Consider the following 19,672-nt stretch of genomic DNA (forward strand, 5'->3'; position numbering starts at 1 on the left):
ACACTTTGATTTAAACTGAAAATTTTTGATTAAATTTTCATTTTATATTATATTACATTATATTATATTTACACTATATTTAAATTATATTTATATCAAATTGTATCGTATTATATTATACCATATCATATCTTATTACATCATACAGTATAATAGTAAATAAATGACTAGTATAAAGGCAATAACTCAAAAGAGAAGACAGGTTTATAAACCTATACTAGAATTACCATATTCAATCAATAATAATTACTGGCCAGATAATTCGATATTAAGCAAAAACATCAATCAGCTAGATAATCTATTGGACAATTTGTTGATTATTTTGAAACCCATAAAGGATTACTACACTTTAATTGATTACGAGAAGCAAAACAATATTAAAAAGACTAAAAAAAAGGAAAAGAGTAATGATGCCATAGAAGAGAAAGGGAGTGGTATAACCAGGGAAAAGCCCGAAATATTTAACCATATAACGATTGGATTTAACTCGACGATTAAATCATTGGAAAGACAGTGTTCAGTAAAGCATTTGCACAAGGAAAAAACAAACAGAGATAAAACAAACGATCAAAGGGAAAATAAGAGAGAGATTTCAATTGATTTGGTGTTTGTGTGTAAAAACGACATTCAACCTCAAATACTCACAAATCATTTGCCAATGCTCTGCTACAATGCCTCGAGTCTTTGCGGCAAAAACATCAAATTGGTGGAATTGCCGAAGAACACCATCGACAGGATGTCGTCGTTCTTGTATCCTGGTGAAAATGGAGCCAGCAGCGGCAGCAACTACAACTACGGAGGCATCATCGGCATGGAGGCTAGCTACTTGAAGAACAGCCCGCTGGTCAACCAGCACAACCTCAGGATGTTGGAGGACATTCTCCTGGAAATCGGCAACGTCAGCATCAGCTGGCTCAACGCCCACACCTTGCGCTACGCAAAGCTGAACATCAAATTGCTCAAAACCAGCGCGCCGGTGCTTCTGAAGACCAAGCAGCACAAGCTGCAGAAGCTGCACACGCGCAAAACGCTAGACCCACCGCTGCGGGTCGGCAGCTGAGCGGCGCCTACGGCACTACCAGAGCGACGGCTCCCGCATCCCGTGCCACGGCGGTGGGTCTGTTCCGGAATGAGCATGCGGAGGGAACGCAGTGGAGGAGCTCAGAGGATACAGAACTTGCAAACAGCTCAATCCAACCAGCTTATTGTTCTCACCAATATATATCTTTTAAGCTGCTTTCTTTTCCACCAACTAGCCTGATTACCCAAGTCTTTCTGCTGTGTTTCTAGCTTTTGTCTTCATGGGTTCATGTGCTTCCAAAGATGCCTCGCTCAATGATGGCTCCTCCCACTATGCCTCGCGTACCAAGGGAACTCATCTAAACCATAATCTCTCCAGCGACAATAACCAGAACCAAACCCATCCCAATCTCTCTAATTCCAACAACATCAATTTGAATAACACAACTGGCTCGACCTCTGTGGATTCAAATGAGAAAAACTACTCCAACAACTCAATCGACAACAATGGCAACCCTCAACATCGACAGCAAAACACCTATCCAAACTCAAATATATCAGAAAATTCAATTCCCAATAACACAAATATCAACGGCTACAACAAAGCACAGGTGCCATCGCTAAATGAGTTGAATCCTAAAAACAGACCCGAAGCCAAAGTCTTACTATTAGGCTCTGGTGAGTCTGGTAAATCAACAGTCATAAAACAAATGAAGATTATTCATCAAGGAGGTTACTCGGCAAAGGAACTATACGACTACAAGCCATTTGTCTATAAAAATCTATTAGATTGTGCAAAGGCAATAGCAACCGCCTATAAATCCTTTGATTACAAGTTGGATGACCTAGATGATTTGGATACTAATGATGTTCATAATACCAAAGTCACCTCAGATAAAATTGTCATTAATAATACCGATAATATCGATATTACCAATATTAATAGTATCAATGGCATTGATGATACAAATAACGCAAATAATATTGATATTGCTAATAATACCAACACCAACACCAACAACAATTCCAATTCCAATTCCAATTCCAATAATAATAATAATAATAATGACAACAATCAAGCTTCTGTTCATTCGATTGATAATCATGAATTATTATCTCCAACAACACCACTATCACTAGTAAATCCATCTGTTTCTCTCTCTTTAACGATCCAAGATTTAGATTTCATCTTAAATTCAAATACCCCAACACAACCAAATGAACCCTTTGATCCAATATTAGCTTTTAAAATTTTTAAATTATGGAAAAACTCTCAAACTGACCAACTAATCAACGACCATCGTAACGAATTCTACTTGATGGATTCCGCTAAATATTTTTTTGAAAGTTTATCCCGTATATCCTCTCCTGATTATATCCCAACCTCAACTGACGTTCTAAGAACCAGAAAGAAAACCTCTGGTATCTTTGAAACAAAATTTCAAATGGGCAACCTAAACATCCACATGTACGACGTTGGCGGCCAAAGAAGTGAACGTAAAAAATGGATCCATTGTTTCGATAACGTCTCTCTCATCATATTCTGTGTCGCCTTATCTGAATACGATCAAGTCCTTCTTGAAGAAGACTCTCAAAACAGATTAGAAGAATCTTTAAATTTGTTTGATTCGGTAGTCAACTCAAGATGGTTTGCGAGAACTTCAATTGTCCTATTCTTAAATAAGATCGACGTCTTTGCTGAAAAATTGCCTCAAAGTCCTCTAGAAAATTATTTCCCTGATTATGCTGGTGGTCCAGATATCAATAAAGCTGTTAAATATATCTATTGGAGATTCTGTCAAGTTAATAGATCTGAATTAGAAATACGTCCTCATATAACTCAAGCAACTGATACAAATAATATTAAAGTCGTATTTGCTGCCGTCAGAGAAACTATTCTTGAAAATAGCTTAAAGGATACTGGTTTACTATACTAAAATTATACCAAAAAAATAAAAAAATGGCAGTTTATATAAAATTGAAATAAGAAAATAAAAAACAAACAAAAAAAAAGCAAAAAATAAAAAATAAAAAAAATAAAAAAATATAGCATTAGTATCTTATCTTATTTATTCAATTAATTTTACTCTCTTTCACTTTAAATTATTTTACTTTCTTTCACTTTAAATTATTTTACTTTACTTTACTTTACTTTATTTTATTTTATTTTACCTTTTATATTTTGGGCCAGGCAACTTGTTCTTTTAATACTAATACTAATATCAATATTTTTATTTTTTTTTAATATTTTAATTTATCTTTTTTTTTATCATTACTATTTATTATTCTTTTTTTTCTGATTGTTTTGAACTCTCTTGTTATTTAATACTATTTTATAATTTTATTTTTCCAAATTGAATTTTTATGGTATGATTACTTTTGTTTAATTTTTCATTATTTTTCAATTACTTACTGTGTTTAGTCTAAAATTTTATAAACATGACAAAAGCAAATAATTTGAAAATAATAATAATGTGACAATTGGATTGATATACATAATAAATTAACAAATTATTTGCTTTTGTCATGTTTATCTTCATGTTTCTATTTTTTTTTATTTTTGTTGTTTTTTGTTGTTGGTTTTTTATTTTTTGTTTTTTTGTTGATTTGTTATTTTATTAATTTTACTGTTATTCATAGTGCGTTGACGTTTTATTTTGTTTTTCATTAATTTATCAAATAGTTATTTTGATAAAATTAATCATTCACTCATTTATTCATTTATTCATTTATTAATTTATTAACTTAATTATCTATTTATTATTGATGATTAATTATTGATTTTATAATCTTATAATTTGTTTTTTTTATTAATTAATTACAAAATAAAAAGTGTTTCAAAATGATAGCTGGTTCTATTAAACAATGTTCTCAAGTTTATAAACAACAATAATGTAGATACAACTTAACATATCATAAAAGCGTTGAAAGGATAAAAGAAAAGATACAAACTGAAAAATAAAAATAGAGGTAGAAATATAAACCCAAACAAAATCCAAAACTTTTAATTAAATGAAGAAAGAAAAAATAAAAACAACATTAAAATACTAAAATATAAATATATAAAAAATACTAACCAATTAAAAAAAAATATGAAACGAGAAATGAAAACTGAAAATGGAAACATGGGTTTATTCTTTAAAAGCTCCATTACCTGATGTGGTATTCGTTGACAATGGAAGAGTGGTTGAAGGTAAATCAGATAGTTCTATATTGGTCGAGTTATTGCTTTCATTGCTGGTTATTATGTTATTATCAATACCACTTTCTAGTTTTCTACTATCTTTATTATTATTATTATCATTTTTATTAGCAGAAGTGCTTTCATTATGATTATCAGTTGAATTTATTGAGGATTGACAACTAGAAGTTGGAGTAATTCCAACCGCCAAAAGATTATTATTATTATTGGTAATAATTTTTTTCCCATCAAGATTTGGGATACCGATTTCCAAATCTATATTATTTTTAATTTTATTATTACTATTATTATCATTATTATTATCATTATTATTATTATTGTTATTATTTGGCTTTGGACCGTATATCAATTCATCAACGTCAATAGTTTGAGTTATTATGCTGGCATTATCATTGAAATATTCACCATTTTGAATTAGCTGTTGTCTGAAGTCATGTTCTCTACCATATTGATGTAATTGATCAATTCTGTCCAGTCTTTTTTTTTGAATCAATTTTTTATGCAAAAAAGTTGAAATTAATAGTGACAAAGTTGAGCCTAGAAAATTGAAGAGAATATCATTAATATCGAATTTTCTAGTTGAGGAAATGATATTTTGGAAAAATTCAGACAAAATGCTGGCAGTAATTGAACAAGATACAAAAGTCACCAATCTCAACTTTTTTGTGGAATTTGTATCAATTGTCCAATAAAATAGGGAAGTTAAAATGAAAAAGACTACAAAATGTAGTAATTTGTCATTTGGTAGAGAGATCTCAGCTAGACCAAGATACAAGGCAATGAAATTAGCAATTATAAAAGCTAAAGAAAAACAAGAAATCAAAATTAAAAAGAGGTTAGTTGCAAAGAACAAGAATCCAAAGAAAACAGCATCCAAGATATAAGAATGACAGGAAAACATACCCAGAAGAACAGACTTTCTTACCCTCATTTCAGCAAGTAAATATCACTATCAGGACAACAATTAAGCAGCAACTAGATACTCTCGCACCCAGTCATTAAAAGCGATATCAGCAACCTGATTATATCTGGATTATAACCTGATGGATGTTCGCTGCAAAGCCATTCTGATGACAGTATGTGCTTTCACGCGTGTGCATGCGTGATTAGTAGGGTAACTAAACCAGTGGGATGGGTCTAGTTTTTTTGTGCTGGATCTCCATTTGAAACAATCAAAGAAATGGACAGCCGAAGAGAATGTCAGCAAAAGGAAGCGACTGCAATAACTCATGGAAAGAATAAGATTGCATTGAGACGAGGGTTTCAAATATTATGTTTTTTTTTGGACACAGGACTGAAAAGCACCTCTGGACGAGTATTGAGAGTTGAGATAGTGGAAGCAAGATAGAGTTTTGAGGAAATGATTACCACAATGGGAAGAAATAATATAAAATTGATTTGGTTCTTCTTTTGACAAGTAGAACCAATTAGAAGATAATATAACTACAAGTAGAACTAATTTTAAGATATTATGATTTCCTAGAGCAAATCTAAATATACACTAATTACTAATGTTATTTTATAGTTTTTTAACTGTTTTCAGTCGAATTGTCGAAAATTTCGTGAAGACTAAGTGATGGAATTTATGTAATTAAAATGAAGACAAAAAGTATTTAAGTGGAGGGAATTTGCTTGATATTTTTGATTCTAATTCTAATTCTTTAACAAACTGTCAATTCATCTATTTTCTACTATAATTAATCAGTTATATTACACACCAACTACTTTAATCAATTAAATTAAATTAAATACCTTTTCAAAATGCCAATGTTATACAGACCAAGAAAAGAAGGTTACGAAGTAACCCCAACCAAAATTGGTCCAACTTCATTTTTAGGACCAGATGTTTTTGTTTCTGATGCTCCAGAAGACAAACAAATTTCTTGTGGTTTTTACAAACAAGTTGAAGGTGAAAAATTAGTTTACACTTACAGTTATGATGAAATGAAAGTGATTTTAGATGTTGTTGGTACTTATTATATTTCTGATGAAACTGGATACAAAGTTGAAGCTCAAGCTGGTGATGTTTTCTACTTCAAAAAAGGTACTACTATCACTTTTGAAAACATTGGTGGTTATGGTTACGCTTGGTACACTGGGTTACGTACCAGAGATGCTCTCTAAGCTATCTGATTTTCAATTCAGATATTAATCATTAATTATTCATTTGCGCCTCTCTTTTTTTTTTTATACTTTAGATAGAAAAATCACAATAAATTCATATTCTTGTTTTTAGTTTCTGGATCAAAAGAATCAATGAAAAAAAGTAGTTAGAGACCAGAATTGAGGGACTTGCGTTTTGAAAAACGATGAAATCGGTTTTTGAGTCATTACAAAGATTGGTTTTGGGTATCTTTTTCGAGATTTCCATTTTCTACCACTTAGAAGACATTCAAGAGACATAAGACACATTGATACGTGAAAGGTCTCGGATTGTTAATAGCAAAAATTCACTGGGACCATTCTAGTTTAGATTCATTTTTGGGCAATTTTTGTTTTTTATCATCCTTTTGTTATTTTATATTTATTAATTGAATAAAATATTTAAGCACAAAGTGCAATTAGTAATAATATAACAAAAAATAAAAAAAAATGGACTTCTTAAAGCCTTCAACAGTCTTGGACTTGGCTAATATTCGAGATGCATTAGTCAGAATGGAAGATACAATTGTTTTCAATTTAATTGAAAGATCTCAATTTTACTCATCACCATCGGTTTATGAACCCAATAAATTCAAGATTCCTAATTTTAAAGGAAGTTTCTTAGATTATACATTATTAAAAACAGAGATCACTCACTCAGAATTACGAAGATACGAGGCGCCAGACGAATTGTCATTTTTCAAAAAGGAATTGCCCAAACCTCTATTGCCACCAATTAATTATCCAAAGATTTTAACATCGTATTCAAAGGAAATTAATGTCAACAATGAAATTAAAGAGTACTATGTCAACAAGATAGTGCCAGTTATCAGTGCTAGAAAAGGAGAGCAATTGGAAAATTTGGGCAGCTGCACATTATGCGATATTGACTGTTTGCAATCTATTTCGAGAAGAATCCACTTTGGTAGGTTTGTCGCCGAAGCGAAGTTCCAGCAAGAGACTGAGCGATTCAAGAAGTTGATTTTGGATAAGGACATTACTGGGTTGAACGAAGCCATCACCAACCAGGCTGTAGAAGACAAAATCTTGGTGAGATTGATTGAGAAGGGAAAGGCGTATGGAACAGATCCCACGTTGAAATACTCGCAGAACATTCAAAGCAAAGTTCGTCCTAAGCTGCTCGCCCAGATCTATAAGGACTGGATTATTCCTCTCACCAAACAAGTTGAGATCGACTATCTCCTTCGAAGACTCGAGGAACCAGACACCTTTGAGACAGAATCTGCTGAAGAAGGAGACGACTCTGCTGCCTAGAGACAGCACGACCCGTAGGTCTGGCTCTGTTGTTACATGGTTGTGCGTACATGTACATGAACACGCACACACGCACGGCTGCTCACCTCAGCTCTGTCGCCGCCTCCAGCAATAAATGTTCTGAATCCAACCGCCATATCGCTGTGAGAAGTTTCTGCTTCTGCTTCTTCTGCTGCTTCTGGGACCCTTCTATGTGCTGTCTGTTCTCGCTGTCTGTTTTTGCTGTCTTTTTCCTCACTGCTTTTTGTCAGAATAGCTTGCAAAAATTCTGCTAGCCGCCACCAGCGATCTCAAACTGTTATCAATCTTTGTCTATTGCCTTTGGTCATAATCACCACTTATCTCTATTCTCTCATATCCACATCTTGATGGGCACTCAATTATCTTTGCTCACACCCACAGCTCCTACTGTTGCACTATCCTCTTATATAGACGTTCTTGATGGAATACAGTATTTTGATCAGCTAGGCAGAACACGATTCTTAAAAACCATAAAGGCTGCTGATCAAAATGGCTACTTGATTGTTAAACTACTAATCAAACCTGATTTAAGTCTTGATCATGCCTCCTTAAATTCAATTGATTCAAATAACATAATTAAAACTGACTCAATTACCAACAATATCCTAATTTCAAATACCACTACTCTCAATCCAAATAACTTTGATAATGGAAGCAATAACAATAGTAACGATAATATCGTCATTATAAATTCTAATAATGCTTCTAACATAAATAAAAATTTAACATTTAATAGTGCTAACAATAATAACAATCTAAATTCAAACTCAAATCAAACCACAAATATAAACATAACTTCAAAAATTGATGATCCAAATAACTTACACGATTTGAATTTTCAAAAATGGATAAATATCCTACAAAATCAAAGAAAAATACTATCAAACATTCCAAGTGCAATTCCCTACACTAAAATAGTCGAGACAGAAAAGGCTTGCTATTTGTTAAGACCCTTTTTGTACTCGAACTTATACGATATAATAAGCACAAGACCCTTTTTAGAAAAAATAGAAAAAATTTGGATAACATTTCAACTATTATCAATCTTATCAAAAATTCATGAAAACGATATAACTCACGGTGACATAAAATCAGAAAATATCATGATAACAACTTGGAAGTACTGCCTCTTGACCGATTTTGCTCCTTTTAAACCAATATACTTACCAGAGGATAACCCATCTCAGTTTTCCTTTTTTTTCGATACTTCTCATCGAAGAACTTGTTACTTGGCTCCCGAAAGATTTCTATCCAAAAACGAAATCCAAATCCAAAATCAAGCTCAAGCTCAAAAATTAAACCTATTCAATAAATTCAAATATAAGATCAAAAATAACACAATTACAAAAGAAATGGATATATTCAGTCTCGGCTGTGTAATTGCTGAATTATTCCTTGAGGGCAATCCAATTTTCACTTTAGCTCAACTATTTAAATACAAGAAAAAACAATACACTCCAAACTTGAATTCAATCGATAACATCCATATAAGAAACTTAATAACCTCAATGATCAGTTTGAATCCAAAGGACAGAAAATCTGCAAACTACTATCTTAATGAATATAAAAATAAAATCTTTCCCTCCCATTTTTATAATTTCCTAAATGAATACATGAAAAATATGTCCGAAGGAATAAACCTTGATGACGAATTGAAATTTAATGACAGATTTCAGGAATGTGATTATAGAATTGAAAAACTATACAATGATTTCGATAAAATTGTCTACTTTCTTGGTTTTGATTACGATTTTAATCAAAAGCTGTTTGAACTAAATAATAAAAACTTTGCCAACGAAAGAAAAATCCTACCTATTCAACTAAACCTACCAACTCTAAAGGGCTACACCCTAAAATCTACTTCTCAAGTCAATTTACATGATGGTTCCGCTCTAATCATTTTAAGTCTATTATTAAGCTCAATAAGAAATACATTCCTAGCTTCAAGTAAAATTAAAGCTTGCGAACTACTTTTAGCATTAAGCGAACGAGTTAATGATGAAGCAAAATTAGATCGTTGTTTACCTTATTTAATCTACTTATTAGATGATCCATGTCAAGATGTTCAAGTTGCTGCTCTAAAATCATTTACCAAATTATTAGAAATGGTTGATTCCCTAACACCCGTCAATGTTTTCCTATTCTCAGAATATATAATTCCTAATCTTATAACAATGCTAAGAAAGGCCAATCCTTATGTTAAAATGTTTTTTGCTTCATCTTTGCCCAGCTTGGCTCAATCGGCTTCAAGATTTCATGATATGATTCAATTGATGAAATCAAATGTAATCAACTCCTCAATTGATCCAGAAACTGAAAATGGTATACTTACATCTGATAATGTTTTTGACGTATCTAAAATCTCTTTATCCGAAGATATTGAAGAATTTGTAGTTTCCCTTTTAACTGACACTGATCCTTATGTTAAAATTGCTTTTTTACAAAACATTATTCCCTTGTGTGGCTTTTTTGGCAAAGAAAAGACCAATGATGTTATACTAAGTCATTTGATAACTTATCTTAATGACAAGAATCCTCAATTAAGAATGGCCTTTGTAGATTGTATTGAAGGCATAATAATATATGTTGGCCCATTGAATTTTGAACAATATGTATTACCACTATTAGTTCAAACTTTAACTGATCCTGAGGAATTTATTGTGATAAAAGTATTGCAAAATTTTAATAAATTAGTAAAACTTAGATTAATAAGAAAACCTTTTATTTGGGATATTGCCAAAACAGTATCAAAATTAATATTGCATCCAAATGAATGGATAAGACAAGCAACTCTACATTTAATAATATCAATAGCAGATAGTTTGATTTTTGCTGAAAAATATTGCATTTTACTTCCGTTAGTTAAACCCTTTTTCAAGTACCACTTTACTGAGTTTGATTGGAATACTTTGTATCCAGCAATGAAATCTCCAGTGACAATAGCTGTTTATAAATTATCGTTAACATGGTCTCTAAAAGCAGAAAAATCATTATTTTGGGCGACAGATAAAGGCAGCTTAGACAAGAACTCATTAAGCAACAATGGTTTGACTTTTATGGCTAAATCATTAGAAGGAATGGTTTCAAGATTAACAATAGCGGGTAGTAATAATGGAACAAATGGCAATCAAAATAAAAAAGCGCAAAATGAAGGTCTCATAACTGATAACGCTTCGGTTCCACTTTCTTCTGATGATCATAAATGGATTGAAAAATTAATACTGTCTGGATTTGAAACAAAAGATTTATGGAAACTAGCGACATTAAGAGACTATTTATATCGTGTGGCAAGATCGTCAACAAGAATGATATCAGAAAATGATTCAACTTTTGAAATCCAAGATGAGCTATTGAGTCTTGGTATATATCCTAGAAATGTATTTCTTGATGGTATTGATAAATCGGAAGCGTTTGAAATGGATTTTGAAACTGAAGAAAGTGACGAAATGGAAATTACCAATTCTTTAAGTAATTTTAACAGCACCAACACAATTCCAACAGTAACCACATCAATAACAGAATCCACTGCAAATACTTTAAGTAAAATACCCACATTGGGGCTTTCAAAGCCAATTCTTGGATCTTTATTATTCGGAGTTAAAAAGGCATCACCATCTATTTCTGAAAATCAAGAAAACGTTTATGCAGATTTGGAGCAGTTAACTTTGGAAACAGATTTTGGAGAATCTAGTTCTGATTCTAAGATAGTGACATTAAAACTTCCACAAACTTCAACTGTTGCAGGAAAAATAACTCATACGTATACTGGAGATGATCCGAACATTTTGAAATTTCTTAATAATATAAAAATTGAAACTACATTGGATGATTTCCCAGAATTCGGAGCTGCCTTGTCAAACATACCAACTAATGATTATCATATCTTGAAGAATGTTTCAAATTGGAAACCAAAGGGTTTATTGGTAGCGCATCTTTTGGAACATCAGGGCAGTATTAATTGTGTTGTAGCTTCACCAGATCACAGCTATTTTGTTACAGGCGGTGAAGATGGATATGTCAAATTATGGAATACATATAGATTGGAAAGGGATGTGAAAAATTCATCTAGTTTATCAGCGAATTTGAAATCCGCGGTTTTAAAAATTGTGTTCATTGAGGATAGAGATTGTTTTGCTGTGTCAACTGAAGATGGTTACATCAAAATATTTAGGGTAGGTATAAACAATTCTCGAAAGGGTGGAAATAAAATGAATGGCAAAGCTATGAACAAACCAATTTTGAACGAGAATGAAAAGAGTGATAAAGAATTTACAAAGCTTATTCTTATCAGAAAATATAAACTAGCAGCAAATGAATATGCATTGTGGCTTGATTTTTTAATAAATGAAAGCAAACCGTTGCTAGTTGTGAACTCACCGTTATCTAAGATAATTGGTATTGATATAAGAACCATGAGTGAGGCTTTTGTGTGGGATATTCCACTATATCAAGGATATCCAACGTGTTTTTGCATTGATAACAAGAAGGGATGGTTGCTTGTTGGAACTAGCGATGGCTACTTGAATTTTTTTGATTTGAGATTTGAACTAAGAATCAAAGTATGGAGGTTTCCAAGTGGGTTCCCAATCCGAAAAATAAGCGTTTTGCCCAACGACTTCTCGATAAGACGCCATAAAAACCGATTTGTTTCAATCATTGGGGGCACAGGCGAGTCTGAAATCACGATATGGGATATATCCAAAGGCCAGTGCTGCAATGTGTATTGCTGCTCTACCAGTTCTCAGCCAGGCAACTACTTTCTTGAGGAAATCGAAGACTCTGAGTATGATGGAGGGAGAATTGAAAAAGGTCTAGGTCGAAAGCTCGTCAGAAAGTTGGAAGCAGATAACAGTATGACAGCCTTCACGTCGATAGAATTCCATACAGCAGACTACATGAAGCACTTGTACTTCATCAGTGCCACGAAGGAGTACAAGATTGTGTTTTGGAATGTGAGTTCGCCAGAACACTCCAAGGTGATCACAGGCCTCTCGTTGAGCGAGGACATTCCCAGATTCACCTCGTCGCAGATAAACCCTGGATTGACTGTTGTGAGCGAGATCAAGAACTCTGGCACCTCCAGCAGCGCCCCTGGCAGCAAGAGAAGGAAGAGCAAGCTCTCGAGGCCCTCGTTGATCTCAGTGGAGCAGCTCGAGCTCGTGAAGAACCATTTCAGTTGCATCAACGACTTGACTGTGATTGTGTCGCCCTTCATCATGATCGTTTCGGTGGACCTCAGCGGTGTGATCAACGTCTTCAAGTAGGGCTCTAACGGAGTTGATCCGCGCAGGGCTGCGTATAAATACGAAAAGTTTTTCTTTCTTTCTTTCTTTCTTTCTTCTCGCTATGTATCTGTTGAACAAGCATTTGCTGGAGACTAGGCGATTCTTTGGTGTAAAAGTAAGTTGCCAGAATTCTTCTTTTATTTCGATGCTAAGAAGCGCAATCCAATGATGACACTTTTTATTCTTGCTTAGATTCGTCGGTGAAAGCTGATTTCTCATAGACTACAACGGTATCTGAGCGATTGCCTCTTAGCTGACAAATAGCACGAAGTTATCGAATTTAACTTTACTAATTATTATGCAAAGTTACTAATATAATTGACTCCATAGATGGTTTGAACATGTCTAAAAGAAGAAGAAATTTAAATCAACTTTATCCCAACCCTTTGCCTATAAATGTGTACCAGTTTCCGGTTTTATTCCCACACAATTTGATCTCGTGGATTAGCTACGCGTATTCTTACTATAGATTTGTCACTGCATCGCCAAAGCTAACTAAGTCAGATGTCTTGATTGTTGAAGGCAACATTCATCAGGTCAAGGATGAGCAGGACCAAAAAAGACTCTGGTGCAATGGGTTTTTTGGAAAGGGCATTCTCAGCAGAAGTGAGCCCACATGGCATGAAAGAACTTTGGTTAGATTGGGCTTAAAAGAGAATGCTGCTTATAATAGCAATAATAAAAACCGAAACAAAAGCAAAAATAGAGATAAAAAGAATTTGGCGTCTGAAGATATTACAAAGCTTAGAAGAAATGAAAGAAACTTATATAAAAAGCAAAGAGAAAAACTAGAACAAGAAGAGGTCCAACTTAGAAAACAATTGGATTTGGCAAGAGAAAGTGTCGATGAAAGAAAAGTTGTTCAAGCTAAATTAGATAAGTTAAAGGAATTGAAACTAAAAGTTTCCGATGAACAAAAAACCTTGATTAAGGAAATAAATGAGGAAATTAAAGAGCTAAGACCAGAAGACAAGAAACTAATCAATGCTAAGGAACACGATGTCAATCAATTGGAGTATTTACAACTTATGCCGGTTGAAACATTTTTCTTATCATTTTCGTTGGGCTGTGTTAACGTTTATGAAAAGAAGGAAATTTTTCTCAAGTTGCTTTCGACGACTGAATTGTTTTTGAAATCTGTTAAAAGCTTAAAAGCAGATGATAAGTTTATAATGAAATATGTTGTCTATCATAATTATCGATCCAAAGGCTGGTGTGTGAGATCTGGTATTAAATTTGGTTGCGATTTCCTAATTTATAACAAAGGACCCCCCTTCTCTCATGCCGAATTTTGTTTAATTGTGTTGCCCAATTATGTTGATGAATCTAAAAATCGACATGTTAGCAAGAAATTCAGCTTGCTAAGTGGAATTAACAGAGTCATTGGCGGTGTTAGAAAATCAATGATCTTAGTTTATGTTAATATCCCAGAAGATGAGCAATTTAATAGGGTCATTAATAACAGAAATGAGAATGATCTGATTGATTTTGAGAAATTGTTCAAATTGTATAAAGTGACAGAAATTATGTACAGCAGATGGCAACCAAGCAGAAACAGAGATTAGAAATTTTTATATATAACTGATTTTATATTATAATACATATGTATATATACTTAAATTAATCAAATTAATATTTATTAGAATAGTAAAATGCTATACCACCGTTAAATTATACCTCACCTTTCCATGCCTGAATAACCCATCCACAATCTCTAACGCCTTTATGTTTTTGTTTGGGACCTTTCACTGGATCGTCATACAATGCCATCAATTTCTCATTGTTGACTGCAGGTTTGGAAATACAAACAAAATTCTTTTTATCAGGTAATTGGCACTTTAATTGTGAAGATGGAAAAGGACATGGGCAATCTATTGGTTTATCCACACATGCTTGTGTATCAGGACATAAATAACCTTTGCAATCAGCTATAATTAAAATCAAAATGAAAACAAAAGTAAAGGTAAAGGTAAAATGTTTTTTGAACTAGTTAGAATCAATTCCAGTTTGAAAACCAATATGGAGTTATCAGATAAATTCATTACTTACAATTTAGAAACTCAACTTCAAATGGAGTCTTTTCAGGTGCAGGCTGGCCTTGACCACCCCCAAAAAAATCAAAAAAATCAGCGGCTACTAAAGAGGAACACCCTAGTATAAATATCAATGAACGAATTGTAGATAATATGCTGATTACTCTCATTTTTGCTGTATTAATGCCAATATCTTTACGTTGGAGGAAATTGAAGCAAGCGAAGCAAAAAAATACGTAGCCAAAAAAAAACCGATGCGAAGAGCTCCAATTTGAGAATGGCTGGTGTTTAAGGCTGACTATTATTATGTAATGTGGCGGTGGATTTAGAGACAAACACGCGACACGAAAACCTTTTTTTATTAATTTGTTTTTTTGCTCGAAAATGTTTTGCGCTTGTCGAACAGTTGCGCCCAATTTGTTCGCAAAGCGTCCGGTTCGCTCTTCATAATTTTTTTATTTAAGGTTTGGACGCGTCTCAATTATTCAATATAAACAAAAATTACCAATTGGCTTTCTGATTCACACCTGTTTAAGATTTGTTATTGGGGATTGGTATTTTTGTAGTTATAAACACTGCTGAATATTTTTGCTAGAGCATCTTATGTTTTGTATGTGTTTACGATTTTCAACATTCATCTATAGTCTATATCCTTATTTATCAGCAACAAGAACGAGAAAAGTATATCAGATAATTAAAAAATCATATTCATTTACTTAATTTTTTTTTTATTTTTTTTTTATTAATGCTGTTGTTTACCAGATATTCATTTATCACAGAAATATAACATGTATCTTAATCCAACGGATTTTCCAAAAGCTTTAAATGATATTAAGAAAACCTCATTATCTCACTCAACCTGTAAATTAGTTATATTTGTTTCTTGTTTAAATATAGATGCTCTATGTGGTGCAAAAATATTGGCTTCTTTGTTTAAGAAAGAATTAATACCATACCAATTAATTCCTGTTGTTGGATATTCAGAATTGAAAAACCATTACTCAAAATTAGATGATGACATAAACAATATTATACTCCTAGGATGTGGTGCAATGATTGATATAGAAACAATATTAAATGTTGATCCCGATAATTTTTTAGTTGACAACAATGATCTATACGACAATTATTCAAATAGACATTTTATCAATAATAGAAATAAACCGAATAAGGAAGTTTATAGAAGAAAAATATACGTAATTGATGGTCATAGACCCTGGAATTTAGATAATATTTTTGGCTCCCAAATTATAGTATGTTTTGATGATGGCTTGATTGATCAAGATTTAGTAGATCAAAAACATGCTTATGAAAGCTTAGTGGATCTACAAAAAGACGATGAAAGCGAAAATGAAAATGAAAATGAAGATCACATAATTGAAATAAAAGAACCGAATAATGATAAAGAGGAAATTATCAGTGATAGTGAAATTGAAGATATCATCGAAGTTGGAAAAAAACAAAAAATTAATACTTTTAGAGATAAAAATGATGAGTTTGAAATCATATCTGACTTTGATAGTGATGACGAAATTGAACAAATACCAAATAGCAGAAAAAGAAAATCTTCATTTGATTCTTCTCAGTCTTCAACTCCAAATTCAAAAAAATCAAAATCTAACAACAACAATGAGATCAACCAAGAAAACAAGCAAAAAGAATATGAGGATGATATCAATAATGAAGATGGTTTTGATTTAATCAATGAAGACACTAAAGATAATGCTGATGAAAAAACAAATAAAAAACCTACCATCTCTAAAAAAGCATTAGTAATGAAAAACGAACAAATTATAGAGGATTACTACTCTCAAGGTTCAACTATAATAACATCAATTACAATCCAAATATACTCGATGCTTTCATTAATAGATGACGACATTTCAAATGATATTGATATTTTATGGTTATCGATTATTGGAACAATGTCATTAGATAACAAATACCCACAAATATATAAAAGACTATATCCTTTACTAAGAGATGAGGTTATTAGATTGAATCCGACTGCAAGTTCCAGTGACTTTAACAGTAGTATGAATAGTTCACTTAATGAAGTTGATTCAAATTCAGGTTATTCATATTTATCTTCAAATAAAGCAGATCAGTCATTAATAAAAATGGATAAGGATTATCATTTATTTTTACTTCGACATTGGTCTCTTTATAATAGTTTTTTTTATTCTAATTATGTCAATTCCAAATTATTACTATGGCAGGAAGAAGGTAGAAAAAAATTAAATAAGATGTTTGCTAAAATGGGAATATCTTTGCAAGTTGCCAATCAAGATTGGTTATATATGGATATTTCTGTTAAGAAAAGATTAAATCAAATTTTCGTTAAGTATCTTGGTTTATATGGTTTGGATGAATTAATTAGAGATGGTTTTGTGAGAACCTTTGGTTATAGAGGTTCAATAGCTGCAAGTGAGTGTGTTGAATCTTTAACGTCGTTACTAGAACATGATAATCAAATTTTTGAAGAATACGAAAAAGAATCAAATAAAGAGAATTTGAATCCTAACAGCAGAGATAGTAATGATGATTATAATGAAAATGATGAAAATCTTATTTTAAACAATAATAATAATGAAGATTATATCAATAAAAGAATAATGAAAAAGGAAAAAATATGGATAAGCAATTTTTGGAAAAGTTGGGATGCATTAGAAAATAATAATATTAGTAAAATTAAAAATGGGCTAAAGTATGCCAAACACTCCCAGCAGATAATTTTTCGAACCGGAATGTTGATTATGGACAAGAAATTATTAAAAAACCTACGAGTTTTCAGATTAGTTGTATTGAAAGATGGTAGTGATTTAGAATTTTTTAAAAATCCATTGATGCTTTCGAGGTTGGGGATTTGGATTTTGGAAATATTGTCAGAATATGAATTCTCGCCTCTTTTGCCATTAGTTATTGCTACTCTAGATGTTTCTACGGATACATATCTTGTAATGGGATTGGCATCGATTTACCCCAAGGGAAAGAAAAGAGTAGATCTGGCAATCAGTTCAAAAGAAAAAAACAAGCAAAAAAACAAAAACCACAATAAACATAAAACGAGAATTGAAAATGAGGACGACGATGATATAATGCTACTAGATGAAAATAAGACAATGTTAAACACATTTAGTATAGCCTTTCAACAAGTATCGGAAGCTACTGGGGCTAAGGTTAGAATTGATAGTTTTGAAAATTCGATCATAGAGATTAGAAAGGACGATTTGACACCATTTTTAGAACGTTTAACGCTCTGTGGTCTTATATAGATTGTTTTTAGCACTTGATATTGCTTCTGAATTAATTTATACCTGATTTTATAGAACAGCTCTGGAGATTGAAAAGCGATTGTTAATGTCAAATTTTAACTTTGGAATATTCTGTAATCGCGAATTTTTGCTAAATGAGTCAATGCAGGTCGTTGTTTTTGGAGCAAAATTAGCATTCAGGGACCAATAAAAGAAGATAAAAATAATCAAGAGCCAGAAAACAGCAACCAGTAATCAATATATTTGAAATTTGTGATCTTTTCAGTGCAAACACAGCCAGAAACAACAACAGCACCAGAAAAAAGCAGCAGAGGCAATGACAGAAGAGGGAGAACTACAATTTATCGATATCGAGCCTCCAACCGACTATGTTCGAGTTATGAAGGATGTTTCAGCTGGTACTTGTGGTGGAATAGCCCAGGTTCTTGCTGGACAACCATTCGACACGACGAAGGTGAGACTCCAATGTGCTCCTCCAGGAAAATACAGTGGGGCCCTCGACGTTGTGCAGCAGCTTTTAAAAAACGAAGGGATATTGGGGTTTTACAAGGGCACACTAACACCATTGGTGGGAATTGGTGCCTGTGTTTCGATTCAGTTTGGGGTGAATGAGTTCATGAAAAGGTTTTTCAGAACCCAGAATGTTTCAAAGGGATTGGGGGAGAACACTTCGCTATCTTCGTTGCAGTTCTATCTCTGTGGAGGTGCTTCTGGATTTGCCAATGGGTTTTTGGCAGCACCTATTGAGCATATAAGAATCAGGTTGCAAACACAAACATCAGCAAATGGATTGTACAATGGGCCCATTGATTGTATTCGAAAGATCCATCAGCAATCTGGGTTTGCTACCGGTGTGATGAGAGGATTGGGGCCCACATTGATCAGAGAGTCTCATGGAATTGGAATCTATTTCATGACGTTTGAAGCGTTGGTTAAATATGACACCAGCAGAAACCAGATTGATAGAAAAGAAATTCCTGGGTTGAGGTTGTGTCTTTATGGAGCAGCAGCAGGTTATTCGATGTGGTTCACGTCCTATCCAATTGATGTTATCAAGACTAAGATGCAAACCGACGATTTGTCTAATAAGGTGTACAAGTCTATGTTGGACTGTGCCAGCAAAACCTACAAAGCTGGAGGAATCAAGCCATTTTTCAATGGGTTTTTGCCAACAATATTAAGAGCAGGGCCAGTTAATGCAGTTACGTTTTATGCGTTTGAATTAGCCATGAGAGCCCTTGGTTAAGTGAGGTTGGAGCTGCATTGTTAATTTTATAAATTGTGTTATAAAATATATTATAAACTATGTTATAAACTATGTTGTATTTAATGGTAATTGGTAACTTGATTTTATTTCGGAAATATATAGTGCAAAAATAAAAAAAAAGGATTAAAAGAAAAATAACATGAAATATGTCT

The 19,672-nt window shown here is 32.8% G+C and overlaps 10 protein-coding genes across 10 annotated transcripts; 8 read left to right on the forward strand and 2 right to left on the reverse strand.

Annotated features, from left to right (window-relative positions):
• Positions 1–35: 35 nt before the first annotated feature.
• Positions 36–1,181, forward strand: POP3 (Pop3p). Its single transcript, XM_020195270.1, has one exon. The coding sequence runs from the start codon at positions 164–166 to the stop codon at positions 1,058–1,060; it is 897 nt and encodes a 298-aa protein (XP_020050136.1). The 5' UTR covers positions 36–163; the 3' UTR covers positions 1,061–1,181.
• On the forward strand, positions 985–3,022 carry GPA2 (guanine nucleotide-binding protein subunit alpha). Its single transcript, XM_020192360.1, has one exon. The coding sequence runs from the start codon at positions 1,302–1,304 to the stop codon at positions 2,955–2,957; it is 1,656 nt and encodes a 551-aa protein (XP_020050137.1). The 5' UTR covers positions 985–1,301; the 3' UTR covers positions 2,958–3,022.
• Positions 3,023–4,151: 1,129 nt separating this feature from the next.
• ASCRUDRAFT_5755 (uncharacterized protein) lies at positions 4,152–5,153 on the reverse strand (the record flags this gene model as incomplete). Its single annotated transcript, XM_020191206.1, has 2 exons — positions 4,152–5,023; positions 5,126–5,153. 2 exons carry the CDS (start codon positions 5,151–5,153, stop codon positions 4,152–4,154), a joined length of 900 nt encoding a protein of 299 aa, XP_020050138.1.
• A 623-nt stretch (positions 5,154–5,776) lies between these two features.
• ASCRUDRAFT_99093 (uncharacterized protein) lies at positions 5,777–6,464 on the forward strand. The gene has a single exon (XM_020195271.1). The coding sequence runs from the start codon at positions 5,984–5,986 to the stop codon at positions 6,344–6,346; it is 363 nt and encodes a 120-aa protein (XP_020050139.1). The 5' UTR covers positions 5,777–5,983; the 3' UTR covers positions 6,347–6,464.
• A 129-nt stretch (positions 6,465–6,593) lies between these two features.
• ARO7 (chorismate mutase ARO7) lies at positions 6,594–7,792 on the forward strand. Its single transcript, XM_020192361.1, has one exon. It carries the CDS (start codon positions 6,815–6,817, stop codon positions 7,637–7,639), a length of 825 nt encoding a protein of 274 aa, XP_020050140.1. The 5' UTR covers positions 6,594–6,814; the 3' UTR covers positions 7,640–7,792.
• A 215-nt stretch (positions 7,793–8,007) lies between these two features.
• Positions 8,008–12,924, forward strand: VPS15 (ubiquitin-binding serine/threonine protein kinase VPS15; the record flags this gene model as incomplete). The annotated part of the gene is made up of 5 exons (XM_020190245.1): positions 8,008–8,191; positions 8,316–8,340; positions 8,532–11,069; positions 11,202–11,857; positions 11,927–12,924. The coding sequence occupies 5 exons, from the start codon at positions 8,008–8,010 to the stop codon at positions 12,922–12,924; spliced, it is 4,401 nt and encodes a 1,466-aa protein (XP_020050141.1).
• Positions 12,925–13,025: 101 nt separating this feature from the next.
• On the forward strand, positions 13,026–14,613 carry SEN2 (tRNA splicing endonuclease subunit SEN2). The gene is made up of 2 exons (XM_020192362.1): positions 13,026–13,060; positions 13,276–14,613. Exon 2 carries the CDS (start codon positions 13,287–13,289, stop codon positions 14,508–14,510), a length of 1,224 nt encoding a protein of 407 aa, XP_020050142.1. The 5' UTR covers positions 13,026–13,060; positions 13,276–13,286; the 3' UTR covers positions 14,511–14,613.
• LCL2 (Lcl2p) lies at positions 14,606–15,208 on the reverse strand. The gene is made up of 2 exons (XM_020192363.1): positions 14,995–15,208; positions 14,606–14,873 (listed from the first exon to the last, which is right to left on the reverse strand). Exons 1-2 carry the CDS (start codon positions 15,146–15,148, stop codon positions 14,617–14,619), a joined length of 411 nt encoding a protein of 136 aa, XP_020050143.1. The 5' UTR covers positions 15,149–15,208; the 3' UTR covers positions 14,606–14,616.
• A 558-nt stretch (positions 15,209–15,766) lies between these two features.
• CDC45 (DNA replication initiation factor CDC45) lies at positions 15,767–18,253 on the forward strand (the record flags this gene model as incomplete). Its single annotated transcript, XM_020190095.1, has 6 exons — positions 15,767–16,078; positions 16,151–16,403; positions 16,698–16,991; positions 17,052–17,513; positions 17,574–17,977; positions 18,062–18,253. 6 exons carry the CDS (start codon positions 15,767–15,769, stop codon positions 18,251–18,253), a joined length of 1,917 nt encoding a protein of 638 aa, XP_020050144.1.
• Positions 18,254–18,632: 379 nt separating this feature from the next.
• Positions 18,633–19,499, forward strand: ASCRUDRAFT_78845 (mitochondrial carrier; the record flags this gene model as incomplete). The annotated part of the gene is made up of 1 exon (XM_020194301.1): positions 18,633–19,499. One exon carries the CDS (start codon positions 18,633–18,635, stop codon positions 19,497–19,499), a length of 867 nt encoding a protein of 288 aa, XP_020050145.1.
• Between the last annotated feature and the right edge of the window lie 173 nt (positions 19,500–19,672).

Source organism: Ascoidea rubescens, assembly GCF_001661345.1.
Source record: "Ascoidea rubescens DSM 1968 unplaced genomic scaffold ASCRUscaffold_1, whole genome shotgun sequence".
Lineage (NCBI taxonomy): Eukaryota > Fungi > Ascomycota > Saccharomycetes > Ascoideales > Ascoideaceae > Ascoidea > Ascoidea rubescens.

Coding starts and splice junctions, on each gene's coding strand:
- POP3 (XM_020195270.1), top strand. CDS start 164: ATGACTAGTATAAAGGCAATAACTCAAAAGAGAAGACAGGTTTATAAA.
- GPA2 (XM_020192360.1), top strand. CDS start 1,302: ATGGGTTCATGTGCTTCCAAAGATGCCTCGCTCAATGATGGCTCCTCC.
- ASCRUDRAFT_99093 (XM_020195271.1), top strand. CDS start 5,984: ATGCCAATGTTATACAGACCAAGAAAAGAAGGTTACGAAGTAACCCCA.
- ARO7 (XM_020192361.1), top strand. CDS start 6,815: ATGGACTTCTTAAAGCCTTCAACAGTCTTGGACTTGGCTAATATTCGA.
- SEN2 (XM_020192362.1), top strand. CDS start 13,287: ATGTCTAAAAGAAGAAGAAATTTAAATCAACTTTATCCCAACCCTTTG.
- LCL2 (XM_020192363.1), bottom strand. CDS start 15,148: ATGAGAGTAATCAGCATATTATCTACAATTCGTTCATTGATATTTATA. Junction 14,874..14,994: donor TGAAGTTGAGTTTCTAAATT/GTAAGTAATGAA, acceptor TTTTAATTATAG/CTGATTGCAAAGGTTATTTA.